The sequence below is a fragment of the Lutjanus erythropterus genome, chromosome 9 (assembly GCF_056507025.1).
Source record: "Lutjanus erythropterus isolate fLutEry1 chromosome 9, fLutEry1.hap2, whole genome shotgun sequence".
In the NCBI taxonomy this organism is placed as follows: domain Eukaryota; kingdom Metazoa; phylum Chordata; class Actinopteri; order Lutjaniformes; family Lutjanidae; genus Lutjanus; species Lutjanus erythropterus.
Window position 1 is genome coordinate 35,912,700 of NC_139325.1, and position 12,036 is coordinate 35,924,735.

General features: G+C 37.4%; 1 protein-coding gene across 1 annotated transcript; it reads right to left on the bottom strand.

The window, feature by feature from the left end:
- Nucleotides 1-7,203: 7,203 nt before the first annotated feature.
- On the bottom strand, nucleotides 7,204-9,848 carry LOC146322049 (uncharacterized). The gene is made up of 3 exons (XM_084727472.1): nucleotides 9,777-9,848; nucleotides 7,528-7,700; nucleotides 7,204-7,376 (listed from the first exon to the last, which is right to left on the bottom strand). Exons 1-3 carry the CDS (start codon nucleotides 9,792-9,794, stop codon nucleotides 7,241-7,243), a joined length of 327 nt encoding a protein of 108 aa, XP_084583598.1. The 5' UTR covers nucleotides 9,795-9,848; the 3' UTR covers nucleotides 7,204-7,240.
- Nucleotides 9,849-12,036: the final 2,188 nt, after the last annotated feature.

Consider the following 12,036-nt stretch of genomic DNA (forward strand, 5'->3'; position numbering starts at 1 on the left):
CAGCTGCCAGCATCATTAAACCTGGTGGGGATTCAGTGCCTTGCTCAGGGGCACTTAAACTTGGAACTAGTTTCTGCGCAGCTTCTTCCTGCTGACTCCTCCACGCTGCCTCCCAGGGATGATGTGAATCACTCCATCCCGTCACAACACGCACTCATCTCCACGTGCTCTGACAACAGCTTTCGGGGGCTTTCAAACTTCAATTTACCGCCTGCCTCAAGAACTTCCACAAACTGATGATGAAGGGTCAGACACCTGGGTCGTCTGCTTAAAGAGCTATCTTTACGATCACTTACACAGGATATACAAGTGATAGTGGGGGCAGTCTACCCCAAACCCAATTGATTAATTGACTAATTTCATGTATTTGTGCTTACCGGCAAAACTGGGTACATTGTTCAACAAGTAACAGAAGTAATTCCAAATAATTATCAGCAAGTCTCATGTTCGGCATATAAAGACGGGTTTTATCAGCCCGTATTTAAATAAAACCTTTCAATTCATTTTGGCAAAACTTTTCACCGCTGCCGCCTAGAATGGTAACGTCAGCGGTTGATGTGAGTGGTAGCCGAGGAAACAAAAAAGGCTGATTTTTATATTTTTTTTTTCTGCTGGGTGGATGTGTCTCATGCCGAATCAAAGAGTAGATGCTTGCGAGTCAAATTATGTTTTTCAGCGTATTTCAGACCCACAAAGATGCGGCGGGAGCGTGAAAAGCAAGAATCGCCAGATTTCATGATGGGGTACGGTAAGGTTCACTTCTAATGAGAAACGGGTACGCATCGTTACTTCACTTCCTGGCATAAGCGTGGTCCCTTAAAAACAAAAGCAGTCGGTTCCCAGCCGCTGTTTCCACCCGGGTTCTGAAGTTATCCGCTCACATTTTACACATTTTTTACAACAGTTTACACAGAACTTTTCCTGCCAGCAGACACCATGTTGGGAAAAAGCCTCCAGTTTCTCCCCGGTCTCAGTTTCTGAGATAATTCACAGCCTGCTGAGGAGTCGCTAGCTGCTTGCGGCTAACAGGTACACCCGGAGAGGAAAGTGGGAACTTACAGATGTGAGGAGCGGTCTCATCTGTTCACTGTTGTCCTCCTCCATGACAGAAAACGCCGTAAAAACTCCTGTTCGTCTCGTGGAGGAGGTGATAATTCATCCGAGTGAGCTAACCGCCGGCTGGCTCCCCTCTCCTTCTCTTAACGTTTCCTCCGCCACTACTTTACAACTGCCTGGAATATATTAACTCCAGCTGTAAGGCCCGCCTCTTTTTGATTGACAGCGCAGTTCTCTGTTGACGTGGCAGAGATGTTTTTGCTTCTACCAATCCTAGAGCCGGAAAGTGTAAGGGGCGGGGATAAACCGGCAAAGAAGCACGAGAGCTTTTTTTTCTTTAATTCACTTCAGTTTATTGGTTGTTGAATGATGTTATTATCCTGAACTAAAACTGAACTAAAACCTAAGACTGAGTGTGAAAAATTAATTTTAATTAACCGAAATAAAACAAAAAGTAAACTTTATAAAAAAAAAACAAAACAAACACTTACATGAGATTGTGTCCTTACATAGTAACAACTAACATAAAAAAATAAATTAAATTAAATGCTGCACTAACTCTCCTAAATCTTGCTCCTGACAAATACCTATTATTGTTTTGATTAGATAAAATTCAGATTAAAAAAGTTACAATTATGAGATAAATAATCGAAATTGTGACTTTTAAGACCTTTTTTAAAATCTCATAACCAAGACTAGAGGAATGTTTTTTCTTTTAGTGGCAGAAAGGGGCTTCCATAATGCCAATACTAATACTAATACTAATAATTCTACTACTACTAATAATAATAATAATTTCCAGGTCCCATAATTTCATGGTTAATATATACTAATGTATTTAAAATTTCTTAGAAAATACCCACAAATTACCTCAAAATTACCCCCATATTTCATGGTTAAGTATGTGATAATTCACAAGTGTCACTGTCTGCAAGGAGGTGGTAATTACCATTTGCTTATTTAGTGGAATATGATTATAAAATAATAACTAAGGTCTTTTTCAATAAAATGGGACCATTTCTAAGAAACTTCAGTTATGATACATAAGCAGCTCAAATATCTAAAAAGTTAATTCAGGGCACTTTTCTTTCTTTTTTTCCTAATTCTTATTTTTCTTTTTTTCTTTTTAGCAAAGCCTAAGAACGGTAAATTGAGGCTCTGTCATTAAAGTGGCATTACATTTGGTGAAGAGCTTATTTTGACTTGTTTAGCACTTGGAACTCAAAGTTTAGGACTTGGTCCCAGCTTTGATGGGTCATTTTATTACTGTTCTGGTACTGAAAAATAGCACACATGACTGTCAGTTTTCTTTAAATCATCTGTGAGTGCACCGTTGTTCCAAATCATTTTAGTCTTGAAGGTTTTTAATTTGTGAAGAATTTTGCTTTGAGTAATCATGAGGTTTTCAAAAAATCATAAAATGAGCTTAGATATGTGTAGATAATCATAATGAACACAACAACCAATGCATTTATTTTCTGCAGAGCTTATTAATTCATCCAAAGTTCATCACAGTTCTATTAGAAATCCTGTTGGGCTCAAATTGCAAGCAAATTCTCCAGATATGTAGATAGTTATAATGAAGTCTTGTAGTGCTGCAGAGATGCCTATGAAAACATGTCACATCACCATGATTTTAATCATTTTCTTCCAGTGAAAATGAAAATTGTGATGCAAAAATGATAATTCACACCTATTGCAATCTCATTTTCAGTCAAAGTAATCGCAATTACTTTTTTTACCAAATCATTAGTTGCAACCTTAATTACATGCTATTATCAGCCACTAAATAACTAATAAAAAATGAAGATCCTTTAAAGAATCACATAAACAGCCAGTGTTAAAGGAAAGAAAGAACCGTCTCCTAAATGTCTCTTTGTGAGCCTTTTGAAGAACCATTTTAGGACCATTATTTTTCTGAGAGTAAAGTATTTTACAAAGCATTGTGGGAAACAGGACAACAGATGACGTAGATGAAGGAAAATCAAACAAACGCAGACATTTAGAAAAATATTCTATTAACATTCCTATGAAATCCAGTCTGGCGACTGGGGAAGTCATTTTTCCCAGTGTGCAAGACAGGCCTTGAATGCACCACAGTTCTACTCCCCTGGGAGACTTTTTCATCTGACTACTGAAAACAAAATTATAATTGTTAAAAATGGGACTAAATCATGTTGACTGAGTCTCACAGTGAAGTGACCTTTTGAACAGCTTATCTGAGATTAGCAGCTCCATGTTTGTGTTGTGTTTCCCTCCTGTCGGCGGCTGTAATCCTGACAGATTATTTCATTACAGTAAAGTCATTGTTGTTCCCACAAAGCAGCCCAGGGGCCTCTAGACACCCTCACAGTCCTTTATTCCCAGGAAAAATAACACAAGGAGGTTCATAGTCAGTATGGAAGAAAAGACAAACAGTCATTAAAATGTCTAAAATATAGTTTTTAAATCAATTTTTTATTTTAGTCTGTCACAAATTTCTTTCTCCTCTTCTTATGTTCTTCATAGTATGAAAGTCTTTACTTTCACTTAAAAAAACACCCTGCCTCAAAGGCAGAAACTCCTGCAGGAAAAGTCATTGTAAAATGAATTATCAGACAGAGAAACTTAAAGAGTGCATCTAATGAGCAACATGCTCAGTCCAGTTGTTTGTCAGCTCACCTGGTTACTTTTGACTTCACCTTCAGTTGTGTTCAATCACATCTATTGTGGGGCTTTTGCCGAGGGCCGAGAGGACCAGACAGAGCTGAGCCACAGAGCCGACAAACAGCTGCTCAGAACCGCGGAGCTCTGCAGGAGAGGGTGGGTGGCAGAGTGGAGCTTCTGGAGGAAGAAACACCAGAGTCGCTCTGATGCCGACTCATTTATTTGTAGGAGGGGAGCTTAAATTGTATATTTCAAAATCTAATGAAAATCAAACAGTGGACTTATTTTCACTCCTGCTTCTCAACTCCTTTGCAGCAGCAATCCACGGAGAAATCATTGACCTGTGGACTGACCAGAGCAAAGTCCAGCATTTGTTTTATTTAAAAAGTGGATTTCAGGTTCGCTTGTAAACCTGTGTGGAGCAGCAACCACAGAGGAGCCAACTGTGCTGTTTACAGTCAGATAATTAGTCTGTCTGTCCGTGTTGACTGCTGACCACAGGAGAAATGTATTTGAAAGTCACAACGTGAAAGTAAAGAGAGGAGGGATGTAAAGGAAGGAACGACTTCTCTGGTGAGGACTGTCAGTACTGACACAATTACACACACGGGCTTTACCACAAGCATTTTGGCCATGCTGAGTCGCGCCATGCTGTACTGATTGGCATTTCCATCACTGCTTTTATCGCTCCAAGCTGCGCCTGAGATGGGTTGACTATGGGAGGGACAAAGTGACCACAACTCTGCTCCAAGCAGGCTGCGGTCACGTAAAAATAGAGGAAAATTTCACAGTATGGTCTACACTTTTTATACTGGAGCATGACAGTATAATTAGTGGCTGTGCTATAGTGCCACCTTGTGGAGACAGAAAATAACCTCAAACTCCAAAACACGTTGAAATTCACAGCCTTGTCGACCAGTCAGCAGCGTTATTTTTTTTTTTTTTTAGCAGTGTTGCTTGCTGTGGACTCCTATTGTTTTTGTTCTGATTATTCTTTCTGTCTCTGTTAAAAGTGTCTGTGAATGATGATTCACAAAAATTGTCAGGTGGGTTGTAAACTCCGCCCACTACTCAGGCCAAAACATGACACTAAGTGACCTCAAGGTAGCCCTATAGCAAACAACTTCATGTTTTTGCAATCATCTTGAAAATGGCTTGGGACAGACAAAAAAAGTCCCCAAATTTTTGCCAACTCGTCTTAGACCGTTGAAAATGAGTCAGCATCATGTTTGTATTTTATGAGCCAATAGATTTTTTATCAAAATAGCCCATTTTCTAACAGGTGTAATAACTCACAAATGCAGTGAGATATTAATGTGAAAATTAAGACACATGTTCAGGAGTGTAGGTTGTTCGAATGTGTTTAGACACCACATCTCTCCAGTGGTCTAGTCGTCTTCTCTGGGGATCCAGAGGTTGAAGGTTTGAATCCCTGTGTGACCAAGTCCCACTTGCAAACAATATGACAACTTCTGCATGACTGTGTGTTGTTTCTCTTATCAACGCTTCTTTCTTACAATCATCCAAATTCTCACAGTCTGCTTGGATCCTGTTCATTGCCACGTGCAGCTAAATTTACTAAATGTATCTGTAATTTGATTGTCATTTTTATCTCTAACTGTAATGGAATACAGTTACTTTTTTAAAATCCAGATTACATAATCATCTAACATGTAATCTGTTACTCCCCAAGCTTGATTATTTCTTAGCAATATTATTACTTATGTCCATAATCAGGTGCAATATTACCTTTTATTATTTTTCAACATCATTGCAAATATTACTTTTATGTTTTTGTTCTATAATTGTATATTAGTGCAATTTTGCAGAAATTTCTCAAACAAAAATTTGCTTTGTGAAGATTAGTTTTTTCTTATCTAATATATAATAATAATTTCTAATATAATAATTACCAGGTAATAAAATGTTAAAACCTGGGCTCCTGCAGTGTGTGTGTGTGTGTGTGTGTGCGTGTGTGTGTGCGTGTGTGTGTGTGTGTGTGTGCGTGCGTGTGTGTGTGTGTGTGTGTGTGTGTGTGCGTGTGTGTGTGTGTGTGTGTGTGTGTGTGAGGAGTTAAAAGCAGCTCCACTGTGTCTGGTTTTCATTAAGTGAACAGATTAAAGCCGTCAGCAGGAGACGAGACCCCGCACAGATTTCTAATTAATATTTCAGATGACCTTTGACCCACTGCGTGTTACACAACATCATCCACGATATTGTTCAGTCCACAGCGTCTATTTTAAGATGTCACAGGGGTCTGTATCTGCTGAATCAGACATGAAATGAACCAAAAATAATGATCATATACAATCTAAAAAGCTATGATTGATTGGAGACTGACCTATAGGATATATTGTTGTTGATCAATAAACAACCAACAGCAGAAAGTTGTGATCAGTTTTATATTTATTTCAGATATTAAACAGTATAAACAGACTAATTTCTTGTGAATCCGGTTTACCTCTTCACACTCAAATCAAATCATAAGTATTCTTATTAAAATAAAATTCAAAGCTACACAAACATTAATATCATCATTAAATCAGGCTTTTATTTGTCACTTTTCCCTCTAAACTCAAAGATCACAGCTGGAGTCAGGAGGTGATTAGCCTAGCTTAGCATAAAGACTGGAAGCAGGTGGAAACAGTTAGCCTGCCTCAGTCTGACGGTAACAGAAACCCACCTAAACACCTGATCATTAACATGTTGTGTCTGGTTTGTTGGTTTTAAGAGGAGTTTCAGGCTTGAACTATTTCTTTTACCTTCTTTTATGTGAGAGTGACAATATTAAACTCAATATTAACATCTGAAAACCTGAAGTATGATTACAAATCAGTTCAAAGCTTTTATTAAATACCTCTAAAAACACCAAAAATGTTAAAATCTTTATTCACTTTCAACTTTTAATACTAGATGGCCAAAAGTATGTGGACAGTGACAGACTGTGTAACACTCTCGTCTGGTTCCTCCACATGTTGAAGCTGCTGCTCTCAGTCATCAATCTACAAAAGTACAATTTTGAGATACTTGTACTTTACTTGAGTATTTCCATGTTATGCTACTTTATACTTCTACTCCATTACATTTCAGTGACAAATATTGTATTTTTTTTCTGCACTACTTTAGTCTGAGTTACTTTTAAGATTTTACAAACAAAACTTGTGATCAGTTAATAAAATATCTTACAGATTTGACTACGTTCAATTGCTACTTTTTGCTGATGATACTTTTGTACTTTGAACTTTTACTAGTAACTTTTACTACTTGTAGGGAGTACTTGTCCCTCCGCTGATGATCAATGAGGTCCAGCACTGATGTGGACAAACGAAGTCTGTCTCTTGGACGTTCAGTCTTCTGGCGTGTTTTTTTATTCACAGAATAAAAAGTGTCTCAGTCTGAGCAGCTCAGTGAGCAGACAGGAAACCTTCCTCCTCCTCCTCCTCCTCCTCCTGTCTGTGTGAAGCTCTGTGGCGCCCTCTGCTGCTCCATCATCATCATCATCATCATCATCACCGTCATGGTGGGCTGGGTGGAGGTGTCAGAGCTGCAGGTGGAGGCCTCTCTGCTGGGCGGGGCTCAGCGTCAGCAGCTTCCTCATGTGAGCCAGAACCAGGTGCTTCACGCCGCCTGACGGCTTGGAGCGAGTCAGAGCGATGGATTGTGGGAGTTCAGGTCTGTGAGCCAGAGAGGGGAGAGTGAGGGAGTTACTAATACTGATACTCTGACTGTTACTACTGTAATACTAATACAGGTGCTATAACTGTGTACTAATACATGCAGAGTACATCAGGTCAGGGTTCATCTTACTGGTCAGTGTGACGTTACCTGGTCAGTCTGCAGTGGTGTCTGTTGTGGAGGCTGAGGCCCTGTGGCCCGGTGGCGGGGGGTCGATGGGGGCCCCCCGGCGCCCTCAGGTTCCTGGACAGAGCCGACAGAGAATCTCTGTAGACCAAACCACGGCGAGACGACACGACTGGACAGTGATGACACGTCGCAAACTGAAGCAGACACAGAAAAAGAAGAAACATTGTTCAATAAAAGACAGACCTAAAAGATAAAACATGGTAAAAGATGTAGCAGGAGAAAAAAAGACGTTACAGGAATGAAAAGATGAAACAGGATGAACAAAATAAATGATGTCACAAATCAAAAAACATTTAAGACATAACAAGACAAAAAAGACGAACCAAGATGAAAAAGATGCAACTACATTAAAAAACAAAAAACAAGTTAATGTAACAAGACAAAACTATCTGTGATATTCTGGTTTAATTTTGTACAGTGGGAGGAAGTTTTATTTATGTCAGTGGTTTGAACCAACATCCAATCAAGTTGCAGGAAAGAACGGCGAAGAACTAACGTTAGAAAAAATGATCCCAAAGATCATTTACATACAAAAACTATGAAGTGACGCAACAACTTCCAACTTTATTTGATATTTGAAGTTGCAGCAAGAACAGTAAGTTGCAGCTGCAGTAGGTAACTTCAAAATAACTTATTTCCTCAAACTGTCAGTACATCCTGACAAAAACTCATGAGATGATATTAAAAAAAAAAATCTGGTTCCTCGGGCTCCAAGAATCAGGACAGAAACAACCAGTTGCAAAACAGAAAAACACCAGACTGATCCTTTATAAAGGATGAAGTGTAGGTTGTAAATATTCAGACGTGAGGACAGATGAAGTGACGGATGAAGCAGATATCAGAGCAGCTTCAGTCTTTGAGGACGTCTGATCTAAATCGAGCCGTCTGCCTGCAGGACGGCTCCCAGGGGCCCCTGCAGCAGACACAGACCTACTTCTGCTTTAATTAGACCTCCACAGAAAAACACAGTGACGAGCCGGACTCACTCCAACGCCTTCAAATCCAACTTCATTCAATTATTTTGTAACTCTCATGTTACATTTTTGATTTCTTGGTATAATAGTTTTTTAAATTTTATTGCAGTTTTTAGTTTGGAGCTCTGAGAAAAACTTATGAAAAACACAAGAAGCCAGTCGTGACAACAGATCAGGACTGAATCAAAGACCCACAAATTATTTTAAAATAAAATAATAATAATAATAATAATAATAATAATAATAATAATAATAATAATAATAATATTAACAATAATAATAATAATAATAATAATAATAATAATAATAATAATAATAATAATGATTAAAATTATTATTATTTTTTATTATTATTTTTTTACTTTTTAGGTTTTAGTTTATTCATTTTATGTTTTTAATGTCTTTTTTATTTTTTATTTTATTCATTGTTATATTTATGTTTAGTAGTTTGGGTTTGATCCAGAGAAGACAATTGCCTCGATTTTTTCACAATGAAATCTAATAAAACTTCTCATTAAACAGCAGAAAGACTTCTGTCTGTGTGATATTATATCACTGCATTATTATAAACTTAACTGTTTATGTTGAATCTGGGCAACATTGACTTATCTTAAACTTTTTTTAAAATAGTGTTGGGGTGTATAAAATGCATCATATTCTATGAAATGTTGCAGAATTAAAAAAAAAGAGTAATATCTCCTTCTGAGATGTTGTGAAGTAAAAAATATTTTGTTTATTTCAAACTTTCATTGTTTGGGTTTGATTCAAACCTCACAAATTTAGAGAAGACAGTTTCCTTAAAATCCTGAGTTTTTGTCAACTTTCTTTTTATATACAGTGAAATCTAATAAAACTTCTCATTAAACAACAGAATGACTTCTGTCTGTGTGATACTATATTACTGGATTGTTATAAACCTTTAACAGTTTAAACTCTGTGTAATAAAATATAGAAAATATAATTTTAATAGAAATATAGTAAAAGTACTTATTTAGCAGCAGAGCGATTTCTGGCGTAGTTCATTTGATCACTATGACTCAAATCAAACAGATTGTTTCTTTTTTGAATCAGTATTTTCTGAACTCAACGTTTCTTCACATTCATTTAAATCAAAAACTGATATAAATGTTCCTGCTGTCGCCTCAGATCATCTCAACAGTCAACAGTCAACACGTCTTTAAAGAGAAACGTCTCAAACAGAATAAAAGTTTTAAAAAATGAACCAGGTTTACTCACTGAGACGAATGTTGCCATGATGCTGCTGTCGGCTGCTGTAACTCGACAGAGATGAAGACAGACTGTGAGTGTGTGTGTCTGAGTCTGTCTGTCCTCATTATGTGTGATGTCATCAGGAGGGCGGGGCGAAAGCTACACAATGATGTCATTATTTCAGACTTCCCAACAAAATTTAATCTAGAGCCAGATTAAAGATTACAGGACGCGCGCACAGACACACACACACACACACACACACATTCAGGGTATATATAGAAACACACACACACATGATCGTGTGTTTAAGGACAACAATCACATACTCACACTCATCTGAATGTCTATATTTACCCAGAGTCCTTAGCTTCAATATGGGTGAATCTGACTCTAATCTCAACCCAAGGATACAAAGAGAAATTGTCCTCATAAATGTCCAAAAATATTATTAGTTCCTGAAAAAGTCCTCGCAAAGAATGTGAGTGATTCTCTTAAGAAAAAAAAAAAATCACAAAATGTCCTCATTATAGTTTTTTCCTTTCACTGAAAGGTCCAAAATGTGCTTACTTTCAAAACTTTTCCAAAAAAAACTTGTCCTGGTTTTACAAACTGTCTTCATCTCCCAAATAAAAAAATGTCTTTACTTTACCAAAAATGTCCAAAATGTCAGAACTTTCCCAAATTGTCCAAACTTTTAGGGATGTCCTGACTTTACAAATTTGATTTCAAATATCCTCACTATCCTCACTTTCCTTAAAAAGTCTTCTGTCTTTACTTAAAATGTCCAATAATTACCTACTGAGGAATCACTCTAAGTTTTCCAACTATGCCTTAACTTTCCACAACGTGTCCTGATTTTGAAAAATGTCCTGATCTTTCCTCAATTTTTTTGAAGTATTACTTTTCCCCAAAATGTTGTTAAACCTTGTGACTCCGAAACTTCAGAAAATGTCTCCACTTTCCAAAGTTTAAAAACAAGTGTCACATGTCAAATGTCTTCACCTCCGCAAACAACCCAGTTTTCCCCAAAATGGCCTCATTACATGAAATATCCTCATTATCATGGTCAAAAATACAACTAGACCACACACACACACACACACACACACACACACACACACACACACACACACACACACACACACACTGTCCTATTTTCTTGGAAAGTGTTGCTCTGACAGTCAGTTAGATAACAGCTCCCATCGTTACACAACTGCAACAAGTAGAATTAATAAAAGGGGTTTGTTGTAGAGCGAGGATCCACTCTGTGTGTGTGTGTGTGTGTGTGTGTGTGTGTGTGTGTGTGTGTGTGTGTGTGTGTGTGTATGTGTGTGTGTGTGTGTGTGTGTGTGTGTGTGTGCGTGTGTGTGTGTGTTGACTTAATAGTCTTGTTGTGGGGACATAAATCTGTCTCCAATGTAAATCATCACATTTTAGGGAAAAGAAATTCATGTAAATGTCCCGTAAAACTGCTGAGTGCCGCCTCAGAGCTCACCTGGATTCAAATCTGTGCAAAGGAGCCTGAAACCAACAGAGGCAACAGGTGGACTACTGACCAATCACAGGCAGAGTTTCTGGTCTGCAGGTGGGGGAAAAAAAACCAAAAAAAAAAAAACAGTATCAATCAGAATCAGAACCAGAATCAGAAATACTTTATTGATCTGCATGGAGAAACTGGTTAGAAAATTATTTAACAGAGAAAATCTAAGAACAGAAAATGAGAAGGATGTAAATATATATACATATATATACTTATATATATATATATATACGTATATATATATATATATATATATATATGTATATATACATATAAGGGATAATATAACAATCTTCAGCAAATCTGCAGCTGTGAGTTCAAGGAGAAAGTGCACAGCGGAGTCACATCTGATAAATCTGGTGCTCGTCTTCTTTGTCCACGTCCTCCATTTGTGTTGAAGACAAGTTAACATCTGGACCTTCATCAGCATCTTCAACATCTGGAGGAAACCAGCAGAGTGGAGGCTGTTAGATCATGTTACATATTCAGGTGTCCACATACTTTTGTCCATGTATCACGAGACTAAAAATACCATAAACAAATTATAGATGTGTTTTTTGATAAGCAATAATAATAATAATAACAATAATACATGTAATGAGTTTCAGCTTTTGTCCAAAGTGTCTTTGGCGCCATCTTGTGTCCAAATGTGTTGCAAGAAACATCTGAGCTGCTTCTGTTGCAGAGGAGTTACTGTGTCCAAAATTTATTGTGTGATTTTAAATATATTTTTCAGACTTTTAT

Excerpts from the sequence above, each read along its gene's own strand:
- LOC146322049 (XM_084727472.1), bottom strand. Across the intron at positions 7,377-7,527 it reads CACCACTGCAGACTGACCAG|ACCTGAACTCCCACAATCCA; the intron begins GTAACGTCACAC and ends TCTGGCTCACAG.